The sequence below is a fragment of the Betta splendens genome, chromosome 17, assembly GCF_900634795.4.
Source record: "Betta splendens chromosome 17, fBetSpl5.4, whole genome shotgun sequence".
Taxonomy (NCBI): Eukaryota; Metazoa; Chordata; class Actinopteri; order Anabantiformes; family Osphronemidae; genus Betta; species Betta splendens.
This window is the reverse complement of record NC_040897.2, coordinates 2,838,837-2,860,475: the sequence shown is the minus strand read 5'-3', so window position 1 is coordinate 2,860,475 and position 21,639 is coordinate 2,838,837. Positions and strand designations below refer to the sequence as shown.

Here is a 21,639-nt window from a genome sequence, read left to right as displayed (position 1 = left end):
CTACATGGGCCTATATAACATAAGTATAGGACAGCGTCATAAAGGCCAGTGTGGGGGCTGATCGCCACCTATAGGCCAAATAGACGTAACACAGCTCCAACGCGCTAAAAACCTGGTGATACCGCGCTGAAAATGCAAACAGATTGCCGTAAAGGCTGACACATTGAAGTGCTACGACTGTAAGAAGATGCAAGGACAGCTACAGACAGAAGCTGGAGCATCGCCTAGAGCAGCACAACGTCCGCGATGTGTGGAGAGGACTCAAACACATCTCAGGCAGCAGTGAGGCTGGAAATGCTCGCCAGGTCATTGACTCTGCCCAGCCCCCAGTCTCCAACCACATGGCCTCCTCTTCACACCTCTCCAGTCCAGGCGTCTCCTCCCAGCTGCAGCTGTTCAGACCTCAGCACCACCCAGTCCACTCTACCCCTCTTCCCAACACAACAATGGGACCCCCACAGCATCCCACAGCTCCAGACCAGCAACCGCCGACCCCCTTTCTGCATAGCTGCCAAATGAATGTTCCTGTTGTGGGATCAATAAAGTTCTATCATTTGGTTGGTCGCCAACTTCCTCCTAAGCCACTAACAGCAAATACCACCATAAAAACAATTGTCCTTCACGAACCATCTTAAAAACTCTTTAACATCCAAGTGCTGTAATGGCCTAACATCCAACATTAGCATAAAAACATCTCTGACAGCCTTGTGGGATTTTCTAAAAATATTTCTTTCTCTTTGCCAATACATATTTCTTACAATCTAGACATTCTACAAAACATAGGTCATACATGTTCCTATTTTGGGGACAAAAAATAGACAAAACTATTTCAAAACAAATCAGTGAGAATTTTACACTATTTGAAGAACTGGTATCCAGATACAGAATTACTATTGCTAAGTTTTTATAATAACAGCAACTCACGTCAATATTTAAAGAAAATACTTGAATATAAACACAACTATCCCCAGCAATAGCATGATTTATTGCAATGACACACACAAGGAAATGATCAAAGCCTATATTTTAACATCCAGAACCGACCTCTACTTGGAAAGCTGCTTTGAGCGTCAACGCTGATAAGATGTTCTGAACCAATAATCGTTCAAATTTGTTCTAAATGGCTAAACACACAAACCTATAATTAATACGATATTACATTCTTCACAGAACAGGACAAATCTTTCAAATGGGTCTTAAAATCAATGGGTCTCATTTGCTCTCATTGCACAGATAGCACAGATAGATTCCTACTGTACATGCAGTCTGCTCAAGTCCAGCAATTATGTTAAGAAGCATGTGAACACCAGTGACCCTGGTGAAGGTATCCTATCCCAGAAACCCTGCAATCTGCCCTTTAGGTTTTTAAGATGGTTTGACATAGAGACAATTAAGAAAGGAGTCTAAGATTCCTTGGTGGTTGGGTTGTGTATATGTGGGTTCTATATCTGCTTGTTCATATGTAAAGCATTTTGTATCTTGTTTTATATTGTAAGTCTTCTGGAAATTAGGTTCTAAATGTTTTTAGGGTTTGTCTAAATCAAACTTTCAGTTTTAAATGACGATTTTAGTCTGAAAATGTGTTTTCAGTGTGACCGTGATTTCACCGCATCAAACCACAGTAGACAACTTACCTTTCCAACATATTGAGGTTCAGGTCCAATGTGTTCCTCTAGAACGAAGAACTGGTTCCAGATCCAGCCTCTCTTAGGTTGATGGAAGGAATCCTTGTCTGAGTCCAACAACTGGGTCTGGTTCATCTCAGCTCTCATGGGTGTAATGGAATTGGCTTTGGCATTTGAACTTATTTGCAAAGAAGGTTGAGGTTTGGAACGTGACTTAGCATTTGACTGTGGAGCTGGAGTGGTATTATAGTAGGTGTTGGGACTCGATTTTTGATCAGGCATGGACAGTAAAGGCAACTTGTTAAGGACTGCCTCTGGTCTTCTCACTATCTTAACTCTGCTGGCTGTTGGATAAGACAGAAAGCCAAACAGTGGTTTGGTATTGGTTTGGAGGCTGATCCTGGAGGACTGCTTTGAGGTATTTCTTGCCACCTGACTCAAAGTTGATCTGTATCCTACCTGCTGGCTTGAATTAGAACTCTGGTTAGATTTATGCTGCAATTTTATCTTAGAATTTGAAATTGTTGTGGCTTGAAAGTTTGACATTGACCTGTCAGTAGGGTAAGATATAGTGTCAGGTCTAGATTTAACCCACGAGTTTTGACTTGAGATTGAGCCCAGATGTTTGTAGAGGTGTTGGCCTCCTGGGATTAAAGTTGGTTCAGTCAGTGATTTGAACCTTGAATTTGAGTGGAGATTAGGTTTAGGGTTAGAGTGAAGTCTCACATTGGCCTGGGTCCCACAACTCTGGTAGACAGCACATAGGAAAGCCAATAGAGGACAGAGATAGGAAGCTGTAGCCACACCAGATGGGTGTTTCATTGTAAGACAAAAAGTCTTGATTGGTTCTTTTCTACCCCCAGTTTGTCTTATTGCCATAAATATACACAAAGACACCCACAAATACTGTTAAATACAGAGCTTGACAGTCCTTGGCAGTGCCGGGTAGGTGTGACGGTCCAGTCCAATGATCGATGTGCAACTGTCCTTTGGGAAAATAAAGATGAATCCATTATCTTTCTTCACCAATGTGCTCACCTTAAATGTTTCATCTTCCTCCATCCACCACTGATTCCAAACATTAGGAGCAACACCTTTATATACCAAAGCTCACTGCACATTAGCTTGAACACCATAATGTTCATACGTCAAAAGCAATGCTATTTTTCCTTCCTTCCTTTATTTTCCTTCCTCCTTGAAAGTTGAAAAAAATTAAACAGCTTGATCTGCGTTTGGTCTTCACGCAATTATTGGGTTGTTGGGTCTTTAATGATTGTCGATCCTGAAAGAGAAAAGACGGTATCTATAATAAACATCAAAAGAAGAACTCTGTCTCAGACAGACAGACAGAGAGACAGACTGCTGCAGCTACTTTATCACTCACTCTCACACAAACCCAAGGGATTTTTACGTTTACGTTTACCTGTAAAGGTTTACCTATAAAGATCACAGATATACATACACCAGGCTACCCCAAGGCTATTGTGAAAGCCCCACTAAGTTTACACCATCACATGGCAGTCAGATATTACTGTATGTGGATGACATTCTGGTGGCGAAGAATGCAGGAAAGATACTGTAGCACTTCTTTCATTTCTGACAGAGAGTGGCCACAAGGTCAATAAAAACAAACTGCAGAAAAAGGAAGTGAAAGGCTGTGTCTGCTCCCTGACCACCTAACTATACAAGTCACAAACAAATCAAAGAGGAGTGACCTACCAGAATTTAATAAACATCAAAACCTTAGTAACAATAAGTTAATAAAGTGTGGTTTATTAAATATCAGATCTCTCTTGTCTAAATCCCTGTTTTAAATGACTTGACTCCCATGACCAAGTCACGAGAAAAGGTAGGAGGGGAAGAACCCAACTGCAAAATGATCCGAACATAGAAAATAAGAATTGACATGGAATCATTTAATAATACAAACATAAACTCAGGGCCACTTATAACACAGGTAGGTAAAAAATAACACAAACTCATTGCAAGGCAGGTCTAAAGCTCTAAACATAAAATGTAAGAACTAAAAATCACTGCTATGCAGGGTAATGGCTAAACTAAAGACACTAAATAAATACGCTTCGTACACTACGGGCAACTACTGTTAATCAGCGCCTCTGATAGTCATTGTTGTCAGACTCGGGCAGGCGGCGGACCCACATGCACAGCACGGAGGCGAGATGAATATTAGACACGGGTTTATTCACAAGGCAAGGTCATACGGTCCAGGTCATACACAAGAGGGTCACGGCAAAAATGCAGGCAGGGATCAGGCAAAACTCACGGTCACTTAGTTAGTCCAGGGTAAGGCAGGAAACGACGGTCAAAGCAAACGGGAACAAAACACGGGGAACACGGAACACGGGAAACTACAAGACACTCAGGAAACTCACAAACTCAGGGAACTCAGGAAACTCGGAACACTCAAGAAACACGCGACACTGATGAAACACGACAATCTGGCGGAGAACTAAGGACACAGGTGGTGGTTAAATACACGGAGACTTGATTACCGATTACATACAGGTGAGGTGAATGAACTAGGGAGAACAGGACTGATAACAGGAAGTCAACAAAATAAAACAGGACATGGCGTGACGACAGGAAACAACTAGAAACAAAACCCAAATCATGACAATTGTAGTGGGAGACTTTAACATTTTTGTAGACGTTGACGTTGTAACTGTCTCAGCACTGCCACTAATTGTTATAATCATACCCTCAATCTTGTCCTGACATATTGTATAGGTTTGAAATTGATAATTTAATAGTTCTTGAGGAGCTCTGTACTCTTGTGTTTATTCTTTGTGTTTTTTAATGTTTTTTTCCACCCTATTTGTGGTTTTTGTTTGTTTGTTTTATGGGCATGTTGCAAGCGAAGCTGCTCGCCACACCTCTATGCGGAAGCGTATACCTTTTTTGTTGTTGTTTTTTTTTTACTTGCCTTGGCTTCATGGATACGAGCCAACGCAAGATGCAATCCACCACAATCCTCCACAGAATAACAAGACCCACTAAAGGACTCACGGCATGCACAGTAATTAATTATAATAATAATAATAATATTAATTAATTATATCCAATAATATTAATTATAGTAGTGTAGTACAACCATACATCTATAATTACAAATCTGAGCCTACTAAAGCTGAAGAGGAGGCTGTTGAAGTCACCACATTTCGGCTGATGTGTCTCAATGGTAATGTCGCATTTACAGTACTTTAATTTATTTCAATGCAATTTGCAAAGTGACTAGCGGTTGCTAATGCTAACACGTATGCTAAATGTTTATGCAGCTTGAATATTCATAACACGACTTACCTGGAAAACTCTCATTAATAGAAAACACTGCTTTAGCAGTTATACAAATAAATAAACATTTGAGATCACAGCTGAAATAATATAAAAACATTTATTCTGTTTTTTCTAACTTGTGCTGCTGCTCTGAAAAAGTGTGCATTAATATTCAGAGCAATCACTCTCACAATCATGATACCATGAACCTGGGAACAAACAAAGCATTGATTCAAATTATATATTGACCTAATGTATTTTTACTGCTTTTAGTAATCCTGGAGGTGGTGGTTCAGGATTTTCAGGGATGAGTCCCTGCCCGTGACGAAACTTGGGGAACGGTTTTTAGAACAGGAGGGTGTCTGTCTCCATTGGATAAAGTCGCAAAATGTGAAAAAAAGTAGGAAATGCACTTCTACTGTGTTCAGTGTGTGTAAATGTGACCCATAGAGTCATAGGAACACTCCAGAATGTCTAAAAAGTGGCCTTTGCATGATCGGTCTCCTTTGAGCGCCGGGAGAGGAAACAGAGGTATAAGCCATATGTACCATTCGTTACAATGGGAAATGTCTGCTCTCTCTCCAACAAGCTGGACAAGCTACCTTATGCGGCTGCAGTGCATGCACCGGGAGAGCAGCCTGCTGTGTTTCACCGAGGCATGGCTCAACCAAGACGCACCGGACTCTGCTGTCTCCATCAAGAGATTGACACTGCTGCAGCATCGAGGGAGGGGGGGTATACACTACAATGCTACAATGTGTTAAAACTCCCTTGGGGTGTAACAAACCTGGATGTTGACAAGAAATATTCTAATGTCCTGGTGGTGCAGAGCTGTTTGTAGTGCACTGGGCTGATTAATGTAGATAAACATCACCAAGCTTCCATCACCTTTCTGTTCTCACTCTCTCCCAAACTCCTGTGCCCCCGGACTAGTGATCTGATGTTTTTTATATTGATGGATGACACATGTAGTGTGTAGCTCCATTTCCTCTCCTGGAGACCTTTGTCCTGCTTTACAGTCTCTCCTTTTCCTCCATATTTTAGGTGGAACCTCACCTTTATGTAGAGGTTCAGAGCTAACAGCTGTACTGTACTGTACAGCTGGTCTCTGGTGTAAATAATAACAGCCATGTGTGAAGCTCAGTGGGTCCCCCGACACCTTTCCAAAAAGCTGAATAACACTTAAAAGCTAATAAAGTGTCTGCCAGCCCTTTTGTTTCTTCTACTCCCTCACTATGCCTCAGCCCTGCTCTGGACCACACCTGCTCCCTCTTTCCCTCAGTGAACTCCCTTTTGGGTCATTAAATTTGTCACTTCATGCTGCTCACTGCTGACACTCGTTGCCATGGACTATTTGCAACGGAATCTATGCATGCATGCAGGAAGGTTTCTGGAACTTAGTGGCTAAGTGTAAAATTACAGGCAGCTGTATCTGAGCCACATAATGCGCGATGCATTAAATTTAATTGTGTCCGTTATGTCAAAAAATGTATGACCAAATCATTTCTGTACATACAGTAAATTATCACATGGCTCGCTGGCACAGACAAGGTTAAGGCAGGCGGAGGTCAAAAACAGACTCAGGTCAATAACGCTAGGTAAAAGCAAAAGGTACCAGAGGGCTAGGCAAGGTGGTCAAAAACCAGATCGGTAGCACGGTCATACACAAACTGGATTTACTAGATAGAGTTGGAAAGTAATTAAGATTAAGTTAAGTGAGAACATGCAACAATTTGGCAATGGGCTAGGGTGAATACTGGTGCTTAAATGTATGGCTATGACTGATTGAAGACAGCTGATGAATCACATGGCTGAATCAAGGTGGAGCAGACAGAACAAACTAGACCAGATGTGGTATAAAATAAAACAGGAAGTGGCGAAGAAGTAAGTTCATGAGTCCAAATTCATGACATACATAGTAACCTGTCTACAAACTCTTGTTTTAAAAAAATTGTTCTTTCTTTTTTGGTAATGTTGCTGAAGATTCTGAAAATGTGTAAACAATTTACATTTGAATAACTACTGTATAACACTGTGAGAACACATACATTTAGCTCAGCAGCTAATTGCAATGCATGAGGTTAAGGAGGCGTGTTTGTACATCATAGATCTTTTGTTTAACTATTATAATTATCCTCCATGACAATACACAGAATTAGATGTACTGTATAATCTTGTAATTAAAATAATTAATAATTTACCACAATTTCTTTCTTTTTAATAAGTTTTATTTACAGATTTTATAAACATCCAGTTCATTTGACTATTTTCTAAACCAGGTAGGCTGAAAGTTGGGTACATTCTTTTAGAGCAGAAATGCTTCTCAAGGAGCTTCTACATTTTATGTCCTTCATGGGGGACGTGGTCTTCACACCTTCTCACAGTCCTTTGTTCAACTGATGAGCCAGTTCTTTACAGGTGTTAAGTGAAGCCTATTGTAAATAGAGGATAATGCCTAACTTTACTAATGGTAAAGGTTCCTGCACTTTTTTGTGGTAACATTTGGCAGTAAAGGTGATTGAAATGACACAGAAGAATATTAGCTGGCATAACTCATAACACATATATGTAATAAGATGTCCTTGTATTACTGGATATGGTGGATGATGATGCTGATTTCCTGCTGTACAACCAGGCACAATGTCTCTCCATTCTTGAGGCACTGATGCCTGGGTGCACAGATCTCTGTATATTGTGTCACTTGAATTTGTGTGGTAAACAAAAGACACCAGAGGCAAGTTTACACAAGGAGTCTCTAGCTGGGAGCTTCTGTGCCTTAACCACTAGGCTGTTGGTCCTCTAAAGGAGGCCTACTGTATGGACAGTAACTAAATTCCTTCATGCAGCATTATGTTAACAAACCCTTGATTTGAGCGGAACCCTAAAAGTTATGGATCCATGAAGAATTTTCTTGTTAAGTAGTTTACAAATATATCTGGTTTTCATGGCTCCGGTGAAGTTGTGTGGAAGTGGAGTCATGTCAACTCACTTTTGTGTCTTTTGTTCATGAATGAACCAGTTCTTTGCAAGTGTAAAGTGCAGCCAAACTGGAGGATAATATGGAGCTTCCCTCAGACTGAGGAAGCTTTTGGTCTTTGTCTTTTGTCATTTATTCCTGGCTGGTTAATAAAAATTGCCAGTAATTTTAGTGCTAATAATTACAATAAAGTAATAAATAGTATAATTAGAACAAATAAAATATAAATTAGGATAAGATAAGAAAGCCTTTAATAGTCCCGCAGTGGGGAAATTACTTCTCACAACAGCAGTACAGATAAGCGAGAATACAGCTACAGAACAGTTTGTGTGGCACAGTACAAAGCAGTACAGTTGGGGTGAGTATGAGGTCATTGCAGGGTTATTGCATAGTAACTCTTCCTTTGGCCACCTTATTATTCCCGCAGGGTATCTGATCACTGGCGGGGCGTAGCTGTTTATTGCCCGGGATTTGTTCTTGCCATTGAGCTGGCTTCTTAGGACTTGCCTTACTTGTTGGAGCTATTTGGCTATTGCCGCATTGCTTGTTGCCTGTTCAAGGTTGCAGTTCGCCTGTGGTATTCCAAGGTACTTGTAACTTTCCTCAATGTCTGCTATTGTTCCTTCTGGGAGTGAGACTCCTTCTGTGTGGATTACCTTGTCTCTCTTTGTCACCATCCTCCCACATTTCTCGAGTCCAAATGACATAACAATGTCCGAGCTGTAGATCCTGGTGATGTAGATAAGCGAGTCAATGTCTCGCTCGCTCTTGGCGTACAGCTTGATGTCATCCATGTAGAGGAGGTGACTTATGGTGGCCCCATTCCGGAGTCGGTATCCATAGCCAGTCTTGTTTATTATTTGGCTGAGAGGGTTCAGACCGATGCAGAACGGCAGTGGGGACAGTGCATCTCCTTGGTATATGCCACATTTGATGGATACTTGGACAAGTGGCTTCCCATTGGCTTCAAGGGTGGTTCTCCACAACCTCATCGAGTTTGCAATGAAGGCCCTTAGAGTTCTGTTGATGTTGTACAGCTCCAAGCATTCAGTGATCCATGTGTGTGGCATTGAGTCATAGGCTTTCTTGTAGTCGATCCAGGCTCTGCACAGGTTGGTGTGTCACATTCTGCATGTTGGATAAAGAGACTTTCTGACAGGAGGAGGACGGAGTAGCTGATGCAGGAAACCAGTCAGCTGAGCTGGAGGAGGGTTGATGTGATAGTCCTGTTATAGGAGGCTGAGTCTCATACCTCAGTCTAGGCTCCAGATATAGGCCACAGCTACTGTAGTTTCTCACTCATTATCCATAGCTACAAGGTACAGATTCTGAGCAGAATGTCCACTGCTTTAATCAGCTAGGATTCCTCCTAACTTAAATCACTGTTTATATAAATGACTGTTTCACATATGAACAGGTTTGAAATGATGTGTTAAGCTAACTAGCTGGCTTATCAAACCATCTGACAATGTGCAAGTGGCAGGCATGTATAATGGCATAAAGGCAGGCATAAACAGGAAATGAACCTTCACAACAAAAGACAGAATCCAGAAGTCAAGCTGTCAATCATGACACTGGTTTACAAGAAAAAGTTCATTCTAAACTGATCACTGCTTTTGATTTACTTTTCAGGAGACCAAGGCAAAATATTCGAAAGAGCACAAACTCCCATGGTCCCACGAGAGTCTGCTGTCAGAAACATTAGCAGCACTAATTCTCTGAATGTGAGCCAAGGCAAACTATTAAACCCGCTCAAAATCACACGCTTTGCCCAAAGGCACTGCACTTCATGCTGCTAACAATGGATGACACACGTGACCTGTGGGTCAGCTCTTCACTTGAGCGTGTTTACGTCACAGAGGCTCAGACCTACGGGAACCATTAATGCAGCAAACACTGCCTGGAGGACAAGAGTGATGTGGTCTATACCAGACTGTAATGGACGGTCAGACACGCAACAGCCATAACTACTGTACCACACAGGAAATGTGAGTGTGACCAGACTGAGCTACAATCTTTCCCTGAGCTCAACTCAGTGCTGCCTCTGGATGTTTGAATGCATCCAGGAGGTGAATGTGCAACTACAAGTAGTATCAACTGTCACGGAACGGCAGATAAAGGACCCACATGCACAGCACCGAGGCAAGATGAATATTAAACGCAGGTTTATTTCTCAAGGCAGGGTCGGGCAGTCCAGGTCATACACGGAAGAGTTCAGTAAGCAGAAAACAAGGGAGCAGGCAATCTCTGATACAATGTCCAGGCAGGGTTCGGTACACAAGTAGGCTCAGCGAAAGTACAGGCAGGGATAAAGCAAAACTCACAGTCAGTAGTTAGTCCAGGGTCAGGCAGGATACACAAGGCAAAACCAGAACAAACCACAAGGAACAAGAAACACGAACGACGATCTGGCAGGGAACTAAGGACACAGGAGCTGACTAAATACACAGGTGAGTGATTAACTGATTACAGACAGGTGTGGGTAATGAGCTAGGGAGAACAGAACTGATAACAGGAAGTAAAGCAGAAACAGAAACCGGGAGTGCTACCACAATAAAACCGGAAATGGAACCTGGAACCAAAATAAGACGAGGAAACAACAAGAAACAAAACCCAGATCGTGACATCAACAATGTTTGTCACAGGCTATCTCTGACTATTATTGGTCAAAGTCGTGTTCTTGCGCTTTTAGCTCCTGTGGGGCCGCTGGCAATTTTCTCACCTACAGTCATAGCACGTAAAAGTGTCAACCTCTACTGTTAATGACTTAATGACAGAAGACTTGCATATGCTATTACTCTTTCTTGCCCATGCCGAATTTGTGCAAGTACTGTTCCCACTGCATAGTTAGAGGCATCTGTGCTCACAATGAAAGTTTCATCAAAGTTAGGAAAGGCCATTATAAGAGTAGAGGTCAGTCTCAGTTCATCTTTCACAGTCTTGAATGCATCCGCACAGTCTTCTGTCCATTCAAATGGTACCTGTTTTTGTGTGAGTTGATGTAGAGGGTGAGCAATGAATGCATACTTGTGGACAAATCGCCTGTAAAACGAGCATAGTCCTAGAAATGCCCTTACTGTATGTATCAGTAGGTGACGTTGAGACAGGCCACTCACCTATACAACGAGTGTTAACTGGGTCCAGTGACAAACCGTCCTGTGATACAATATGACCCATATACTTAACTGCCGGTTTACAAAACTCACATTTCTGTGGATTTAGTTTTAGACCATCTTGTCTAATCTGTGTCAAAATGTCTGCAAGGCTTTTAATGTGATCATCAAAGTATTTTCCCATACAGATGATGTCATCTACTGTAAATAAATGACTCATTTGGTACAATGAAGTCCTCTCAAGACTAGTTCCATAAGCCTCTGAAATGTTGGTGGTGAATTTTTTAGGCCCATGGGCATGACCTTGAAGTGGAATAATCCATCACCTGTAGTGAAGACTGTTTTGGGTCATTTCCAGATCCATTTCCACTTGTCAATATTCACTTGACATGTCCACGGTAGAGAAAAACTGACAGATAATGCGTCCAGACTATCATTAACTCTTGGAAGTGGATGCGAATCGGTGATGGTTACTGAATTCTTTTTTCTAAAATCAACACAAAACCGGTATCAGCCATCTTTCTTTTTTTACCATCACCACCGTACTGGCACAGGGGCTTGTACCGCCCTCAATCAGATCTTGAGCTTTCAGCTCTTCCACCTGATGTATTTCGGCTTTGATGGCAGGAAAGGTGCAGTAGGCTCTTTGTGAGATTGGGGTGTCCCTGCATGTCGTAATTTTGTGGGTGATGAGATTAGTTCTCTCAAAATCACGTGGATGCTGACTGAACACATCTGAGAAAAATGTCTGTCATGTCTGTCAGTTGGTTCTTTTGTGAATCAGAAAGGTCCGGGTTTGAGGTTTCTGTGAAAACAGGTGGCTCTAAGATCATTGTCTCTTCCACATTTACATTACTGACAGACCCTTCCACTACAGTATACTCATTTTTGTTGTTCTCTCCTGCAGCATGAAAGGTGCATATTTGTTTATCACTCCGTAACACCACACTGTCAGATGAAGGGTTGGCTTTTACATAGATGGAGCCTTGTTCAAACTGTGCCACAGTCCATGCAAAGCCAGTAGGAGTCTCATTATTATAGTGTGGTTGAAATACACCATCATAACCATGTGGTACCAGACCTTTAAGTGGGGCCTCAAGGTTAGCTATGATCACCACCTCCGACATAAAAGGAATAATCACAATGGCAGACACCTTAACATTACTCAACTTAAGGACGAAGTTGTGCGAGTTTACCAATGGCACTTCCTTATCATCCACTATGAGAGCCATAGTGCTTGCTTTTACAATGACAGTATTTGCAATCAGAAAGTCCGAGCCCGAAATCAGTGGCTTGATACAGTTTCTTACGACCTGAAGTGACTTTGTCTGTAGCTGGCAATTGGTTCCCATTGTCAACTTCTGGTAATTTAATTTATCAGAAGTGGGTGATTTCGACCTGAAACGTACAAGTCCTGGAGATGGAGAGGCGAGACTGACGTCTGTTCCAATGGTACTCAGTAAATTGACCATGTCTGTTTCTTCTAGGTGATGGGCTGTATCCCCGCATTTCCTGTTCAGCTGATCCAGAACAAGTGTGAGACTCCCGTCTATCATACCATTCTCTCATTTCTTGGTGTCCTGTAGTAACTGTTATGAAATGAGCGTCGATCAGAGGAAGTGTCTCTATAAGGTGTTCTATATGAAGAGTCATACTGGGTGTGGCTTTGTCCCCTGTGAGGAGAGGTCCGGCTTCTGTAAGAACCCCTGTAGTCAGACGAGCCATCATGTTTGTCTCTTCCTTGTCAAATCACATCTAACTGAAGTTGATCAACATTGTCAGAAAGCATCTGTAGTGTCTTTTGCATGTCCCTGAGGTCATCTGCAGTGGCTAAGTGTACACCAGGAGTCGCAGAAGTTACAAGAAGTTGAGTAGAGCAGATAATAGGTAATACGGGTGTTGAAGCGCAACATAATCCATTGTCTGGGGCTGAAAATATCTTGTTGGCACGATGTGCATTTTCAATCTGCAATAAAAACTTCAAACCAGCATCCAATGTGTCCCCCCCTTTTCATGACAGCGGAGTTGAAGATATGGTTCAATCCCAGCAGAGAAAATCCTGAAATTTTCACCCTCTTTAGCATCCTGTCCATATGTGTCCAAATCCAGTCTGCTAATTTCAGCAGTGAATACCGGAAGTGCCACGCCAGGGAGGCGGGTGCATGCATTAAAATGCATTGAAAAGTAGAAAGGTAAGTAGTCTGTCCAAAAACAGCTTTAAGTCTCACTTTCACTGTTTCATAATCAGCTTTATCTGCATCCGGAAGGCTTTCCCAATTATTAAAAGCTGCACCACCCAGACTATGGGGTGCCAAATGTAAAAGGAGCACCTATAACTAGTTTTCTCACATTTAACTAAATGACACAACATGTTTTCTCACATTTAGTTAAATGTGCAAAAGTCTAAATGTAAATGTTAAATGTTAAATGTTAAATGTAAATGTTAAATGTTAAATGCAAACATTTAACATTTACATTTAGATTTTTAGATTTTTAGGTTTAGTTAAATGTCCTTTTACATTTGGCACCCCATACCAGACGTGTAGGCAGTAATTTAGCTAGGCTGTCCTCATCACAATTTTGGATTACTCCCCTGTGAAAATGTGGGGGAAATCACCATGAAAAAAATGTCCTCTAGCATGTGCAATGCCAGACTGAAACGGCAGTTTATTCCAGAAGTTGGCCATACTCCAGTTCTGTTGCTTAGTTGAACGTACAATCATGTAAATCATCCCAGTTCCATATTATTTATTTATTTTATTTATTTTTTACATGGAACTAGTCACTTTTTCCTGCAAACCTGCCACGCAGCTCAGCGCACACTCCGGACCTTCGCCATGAAAGATTGTAAACTCCACGAAGAAAGAAGGGGGAAAATCACCACCACCTTATGCCACAAATTCAACTGCAAGGGCTCTGATGGAAAGCAAGGAGTCCCAAAGAATGTCCTGCGAAAGGTCAAAGAGTACGTTATGCACGAGTATTACTCGATTACGGAGAAGGACTGGAAAGACAGATAAACAAGATAAACAAGAGGCTGAAGAACCCACGAAAATCGGATCTCACATACTGTTTTATTAAAAACATTAGCAACTTTTGCAACTACCAACAAACACAAGTGCATTGACAACTTGATCCAAGGCATTTGCCTATTAATAATCGTTGGAACGTCACATAGCTGTCAGCGCTGGAGTCATGGAGTCAAATTAGGGTCATATTATGCGTAAACCAATCTGTGTGTGCGTAGTCAGATTTGTACCTGTAGACGTAGTGGGGCTATACCATGCTTACACTTATAATTTGGGGCATTAAAATTACACAAAAATTGTGTCTAAATTTACAAGTAAAAAAATGTGACCTTTATTTGCCTCCACGCTCTGATTGGCTAATGAACAAGGAGGTTATCGTAGTCCTTTGACGTGGCACAGCAGATCCTGAAAGCTCCACAAGCAGCAACAAGCTAATTCACTGACTGATGACTTTAATTATATTTAATGATCAGACACACATGACGACTCATATTCATGTGTTTGAAGTGTGACGTTATGCCCGTGATTTGCGGAGGCGATGCAGTTGTGCGGACGTTAAACTGGTGTTTCTACCAGACATCATTGTAGCATCTTAGCCAACAGGCTATTAGCAATGCCATGCTGTGTTATTGTCGGGCTTTGGCAGATGTCGAACCCACATGCACAGGGCGAACAACAGGAGACACGTGTCGTTAGCGTAGAATTCTCAGTCGTTATTCCTCAATGGTTAGTACAGACGGTCCAGGTCATACACAGAAAAATCTCGAATGGTGAGTACAGGAGGAACAGGCTCAATCGGGTCCAGGGACAGGCAACAGTTCGACACAGCAAAGGTACCAGGTAAGGAGCAGGCTTTCTCTGGGTCAGACAATCAGATACGTTACCAGCGTTCTTCCAAGGCAAAGATACAGGCAGGGCACAGGCAGAAGTCAGGGACAGAAACACGATCTTGAACTAAGTAGACAATCAAAGGTATGCTGGAATGTGGTGGATATCACGCAACAATCTGGCAGAGATATGAGGTGAGTGCCAGAGCCTTTATAGCTTAACTGATTACATGATAGAAACCGGCTACGGGGTCATGTGACCAGGAGCGACCCCGGAACAAAAACAGAAAGACAGGAAGCCAACAAAATAAAACAGGAAATACAAAACGGCCCCAGGAACCATAACAGTTATGATGCAGCGTATGCAGGGTATGTTCTAGTAAAGCTACCGTTGTGATTTTGTGTGACCGTTTATCAGACCACAATTAACACATTTACTTTATCAATGGTTTTAAACAGCCTGATATGTAATGCAGTTGTTAGACAGGCTTGGATTTCTTGGTGCTTCTCGCTAAACAACACCAGTCTACAAGGAGACAGAAGCCCAGTGTTGCTGCAAAAAAAGAAAAGAATCTCCAAAAATGTCACCAATACCAAAGACACGGGCAGAACACTTGGTCTGAAAGCCTCAATCGTTTATTTAGTTTGCAGCATTCACTTTCAACCATCAGCTGAGACTTGCACCGCTCTGACTGTGCTTCACTTCACCCACAGTTTACTTAGGCGCTGCCAGCGCCTGCCGGCAGGAAATGGGTGAATGGGTAAAGGACAAGACGCTCCTAATCGTTCACAAAAAACAGGACACAAAGCACAAGTTAAACGCTACCGAAAATCTGAAGTTGCACTGGAGTTCGAAGGCAAGGATTTGCACTCAACAACCACTTAGCTTAACCTGTGGGCCATCTGAGAAGATAGCATAATAATCTAAAATATTAAGAATATAAGAAACATGAAAATGTTGTTTGTGCTTAGTAATCACATACATACAACAGATACTTAATGATATCAGGCAGCTTGACATATCGGACCCACATGTACAGCTTAGAGACCAAGGGGTAAGTAACCGTTCGTTTAATGAGCAAATCGTTATCCAAGGTACAAGCAGAGGTTGAGACACAAAAGCAGACAGCGTAAGCACAAAAAGAGCAGGAGGTCAAAAACAGGCTGGGTCAGTACAAGGTAAGCTCGGCTATGGCACAGGAGGGCAAGGCAAAGGCCAATCAGGAAAACTGGCTATGGTCAGATACAAGGCACGAACAAGATAATCCCAGGAAAGAGGAGTGAACTCACAACAATTTGGCTAAGGCATGAGGTGAGTACTGGGAACTAAATACCAAGGCTAATTACAAACTGATAACAGGTGATGAATCATGTGACTGGAAGTAAAACTGGAACATTAGACATGAACAGTCGGACCTCAGTTATACTGTATGGCATTGAAGGTTTCTAAACAACTTTTCGCCACCTGGTGGTTCAAACGAGACTAGCATCTTGATTTTTTTCCGCTCGCTGCAGAGTTAGAAATCCTTAGCGATGCACCCGTTTAGCCGTTGTGATGCCACTAAGCTGCAGTAAAAATGTGGTTACTTGGAGCAAAATGAGAAGCTGTGGTCTAACAATAAAACTAGCCACACCTTCTGACAGACCTCCGTACCAGACCTCATGACAGGTCTACAGTACAAATGTAGATTTCATCCTTGGTGTATTGTCTATCTGATCTCAGTAAAACACATCAGAGCATCCACAATGCACTGGGAGATATTTGCAGTGCTTGACGTCACAATGAAACTGATTAAGGTTCTCTACAACATGTGTGTCTATGTTTGATTCATTGAGGGGTTTCAGCACCTGAAACACCACTACCAGAAAACCATTTTTAACATGCATTTGTGACCGGGCTAAAGGCTAGCCAGTCCCTCCCCCGCACAACACTGCCCCCAGGCATATACTGTAGTATGAACGCCACACAAGCCTGATGGAGTTTGGGCCATGGAGCCATCGCACCTTTAGCCTGAGCCTAAATCTGGGGAAGTTTGTGTGCATTGATAGAAATGGGTCAAGGATTCCATCTTTTGTGGTCTCTAGTGAATCCAACACCATCCAGACTGTTTGGATTTGAACACATTCATGTTCAAGCTAACAGATTTCTGTGATAATGGAGCAGGACGTCTGCCTGCAGAGTGAAGGGTCTTATAGTCTAACCTTACCCTGGATATGTCAGGCTTCACATCAGTAGTAAGATGATCTGTCCTGCTGCTGAGATTTCTATCACCAACTCTGTGCTTTGCTCTAGCGACGGTGAAGTCGCCATCATTGCCTCTAACCATTGGTCACAACTGAATGTCACTGCTATGACTTTTCACATTAGCAACATTCAAGCTCCAAAACGCTTCCTTAGCCACTAAACACATGATACCTGTCTCAAAAGTATCCCCTTCATCTAATCACTGTCACTGTCTGTCTGACACTGTCTGATCTACACAACATTAACAACACACATTACGTACATGAGACAGATAGACTTTAATAAAAAGAGGGTCAGTTCCATGTCTGCTTTGCTGCTTGTCTGTTCACCACACATCATGATAATCATGCTAATAACTTAATATTTGGTTTCCTCAGAGATAAGGCCCCTCTTAAAGGACACATTGATTTCTTTTCCTCTTTACTTTGTCCAGACGTCTGTATGAATATCAGCTCCTGATCAGCTGCTCCCTCAGTGTGCCCATATAAATGACATAAATCCGTATGTACAACAAGTGTGATTCTTTGTGACTTCATGCGTCAGAGCTGACATGATCATTCAGTGTTGGCCAGAAATGAAGGCCAGAGTGACCTAAAGGACTGCAGCCTTTTACAGTCACACGTTAACTAACATAACTGGACCATCTAGTGAATTCTGATCTGCTCTCAGACGTTTGTTGTTTTGGGTTTCATGCCTTATGCTTATTTTTAAACACTGTAGCTGTGAGCACCGATGGCTGACAGTCATATCATTAGTACAGTAGGATAAGAGTGTCAGTGGGGTAACTGGCCAATATTTTTAGATTTATGAACAATAACTTCTTCTTTTGTATTGTATTTATTGTACATAAAAACTTTTCTTAAACTTGATTTAGACAACTATAGAAGAGAGACTATGGAAACACGTATTATATTACTATTAATGATTTGTTTAGCAGTGGTGATCAGGTATTTTTACCACTCCATGATCACTCTCAGAAAGCCCCAGACCAACTGCTAATAATGCTAATGCCATTAATAAGTTAGTATCAAGCTAACACGTGAGTCTGTGAACTGATAGCTTTGTCGTTCTGAACATACTGTACGTCTTTATTTTCATTGATACATTTGTAATTGTTGCAAGAACAGGATTTCATTCCTTCGCTAAGAAACTGCACGATGGTCTCAGACTCTCAGAAGAGGAATCTCACATTATTAAGAGACTTAGCCATTTGACTCATTACTGTGAGGAACATCACACTCTCTTTGGTTTATGAAGACCCACCGATACGAGTGTTTCCAAACTGAAACTCCTTGCTGCCTGGTCTGTGTAGCACCGCAGAAAATTGATCACAGTCTGGCAAATGATTTTCATTGCTGCCTGGAGTTCATCACTACCATTACACCAGCTGGTCTGCCCATAAAAGGCTGTGCAATCATACAGTGTAAGAATTGTCTAAAAGGATAGACATACTGCAATACACACAATGGACTCATAGCTCTCACACCTAAGTACAACAGAAACAGCTGCAGCAGTTACATCAGCGACACAAGTTAAAAATCAACAGAGAAAGACAGAAAGATCGACTGGGAGAGAGGTGGAGGTGGATGTAATGATGGCTGTTACCTCATGTGGACAGATGTGTTTGACTCCTCAGCCTTTCGCCGCTCTGCTCTAATCGGTTTTCTTCCTTCTTTCTCATCTCTACATCTGCCGCCACAGGGATCCAGCGACTGTATGTATGTCTCTCCCTCTCACTCTGGCTGCTAAGAATAAAAGCCTGCCTCTGTGCCCCCCCCCCCCCCCCCCTTCTCTAACAGAGATACTGCTTGGTTCCTTCTCTCTCTCCTCCAGCTCTTTGGTTGGATTCACCAGCCCTGGCTTCCTCTCACACATGGGAGCATAGAGACAGGCAGAACATTGAGACAGGGTTAAACACTGATGAGACTGATGACCATTAATGATCCCTCTGAACAGCTCCATCCTCCTCAGGGTCCCAGCGGACAGGTTCACCCTGCACTGGTCAGCATAGAGCCACACATGGACAGTCACTTCAGAGACATGCAGACATTGGGAGAATGTGCAGCCTTTACACAGAAGGGCCCCTGGGTGAGGATGGGAATCAAAGCCAGGCAACGGAGCCACTACTGCAAACATATAAAAGACATGGTGGATTTCCTACTGTGGATTTCTAATGTTTTTCCACCACTATAGTACCTAAACTGCCAATAAAAGCAATCTGACTAAATATAAAAAGTGTCCTGTCATTGTCCAGCCTGTCCACATCTGTCACATTTGGCCACTAGAGGGCAGGTGGGGGGTGTCTGCTGGCCATATGTCTGCCCAGCACCGAATGACTAGTGACTAGGGAACTTAGCAGCTTATAACTGTAACTTTACAGCGCAAGGTAGGACAATAGACGATCTATATATTACTTCACTGAGTGCTCATTCCACAGTTCTGTCAACTGGCTGTTTTTTGACCGCTGCTATGTTTACAAGCAGCACAAAACTAATGATCCATAACACACACGTTCCCCTGTCAGCAGTAGAATCCACACCTTCATCCAAGAGGAATCGCGGTGGTGAAGCCGATATTGCCTACAAAATGAAGTAATATTGAATTAGTTGCTGCCTGCCAGTCAGAGCTAATATACAAGCTAGCGTTAGCAACATAAGCTTAGACACCCCTCTGCTGTGGGTGCCGGTTCCTCCTCCAAACAGCGTAGCTCTTTGGCGCTGTTCTCTGGCTCATACAACTAACCACGAATATCAGACTGTGCTGAAGAACTTGGTGTCTTCTAAATAATCTACAGCGGGACCTTCAGCCATTGAATATTAGTGCTGTATGTGTATGCAAGGAAAAACACTGGCGAACAGAGCAGTTGCGCTCCAGCCGGCTGGCCCCACCCCCTCTTAGCCCAACTCCGCCCCCTCTCAGACTGACCGTTGCTGGGGCAGGTACAGAGGAAACCAGGAAGCACTAGTAGTTTTTGTGGACCTCAATCTGAAGAAGTGGATTATGGACTACCTCACACATAGGCCTCAGTTTGTGAGAGCCAGGGACTGTCTAACCTGCAGTGGGGGGTCCCACAGGGGACTGTACTAGCCCCCTTTCTCTTCATCCTCTACGTCGGAGCTCAGACACAACAAGGACAGCTGTGTTTTGCAGACGTTCTCTATGACTGATCAGCCTGATCACCAATGATGAAGAGATGATGCAGAGTACAGAGGACTTACTCAGAACTTTGTGGACTGGTGCCAGCGGAATCACCTCCTCATCAACACAGGGAAAACAAAGGAGATGGTGGTGGACTTTCGCAGACAGCAGCCTGCTGTCATCCCACCGATGCACATCCAGGGAAGGGACATTGAGGGAGTGGACTCTTACAAGTACCTGGGTGTGCATCTGAACAATAGACTTGACTGGACTCATAACACAGATGCACTGTACAAGAAGGGTCAGAGCAGACTCTACCTGCTGAGGAGACCGCAATGAGTGAGATATGAGAGTGAGGGGGCCACTCCTAAAGACCTTCTATGACTCTTTGGTGGCATCAGCCATCCTGTACGTGTGGTTTGCTGGAGCAGAAGCTTTACATTGAGGGACAGGAAGAGACTAGACAGGTCATCAAAAACCTGCTCTGTCCTGGGCTGCAAGGTGGGTGAGAGAAGGATTCTGGCTAAACTGAAATCCATCATGGATCAGGTCTCTCACTGTCTGCTCTGGAGAGAAGAACTTCAGTGGTAGTCTAATCCACCCTTGCTGTGTAAAGGAGAGATATCATGTCATACATGCTGCTATCAGACTGTATAATAATCAGCACTGTTAACTATCTCTCACACCACAACTGATAACCATCCATCCATCCATTTTCTAAAGCCTGTTTCCATGAGGGAAACAGGCTTTCCCTACTATGGGACTCCTGGTGCTGAAGCCTATCCCAGCTGTCTGGGCGAGAGGTGGGGTACACAGGTCGCCAGTCCATCGCAGGGCGACACACAGACAGACAGGGCAACACACAGACAAACAACCATTCAGACACACAGTCACACCTACGGGCACACCTGCAATGCTACCCACTGCAACTGTACAATATGTATATTATATTTATACATTATTCAATAACCCTACCCATTACTTCACTCTGCCCACCTGTACAGTGTTGTATTGTGCCAACTCTACCTAATTTGATTGGTTGCTGTATGTTTCATCAGTTGCTGTACTTTCTTTACTGTGCTGTGCTGTGCTGTTGTGAGATGGAATTTCCCTACTATGGGACTCCTGTTTATATTGTTTGTTTTTAGATTCCCTTTCTATCTGTGAGAGCAATCATAAATTGTCAAAGCAATTTCCCTCTGGGATTAATAAAGTTTTTTGAATCTTGAATAATGTGACCTTAAACACATACTGTAGAAACCATAACTCAGGCTGTCGGTGGGCTAGTGCTGGCCCATCATGTAGTAGGCAGAAGAAAACTCTAATTGGAAGTTTAAAAGAAAGGGAAAAAAATTAAAAAGGACAAGTGTTTGCATTTAATGAAGATTCTG

General features: G+C 42.7%; 1 protein-coding gene across 5 annotated transcripts in view; it reads right to left on the bottom strand.

The window, feature by feature from the left end:
* Window positions 1–18,896, bottom strand: part of LOC114843939 (cadherin-18-like) — a 58,386-nt gene extending 39,490 nt beyond the window's left edge. The window contains exons 1-3 of one of the 5 annotated variants that reach the window (XM_055503699.1): window positions 18,716–18,892; window positions 2,664–2,907; window positions 1,635–1,767 (exon numbers count right to left, since the gene is read on the bottom strand). In XM_055503699.1, coding sequence (XP_055359674.1) covers window positions 1,635–1,767; window positions 2,664–2,770 — 240 coding nt within the window. In that variant the 5' untranslated portion in view covers window positions 2,771–2,907; window positions 18,716–18,892. Of the gene's footprint in view, window positions 1–1,634; window positions 2,908–18,715 lie in introns of all 5 variants that reach the window. The other 4 variants (XR_005896866.2, XM_029130812.2, XM_029130813.2 and 1 more) reach the window with 4 other exon arrangements.
* Window positions 18,897–21,639: the final 2,743 nt, after the last annotated feature.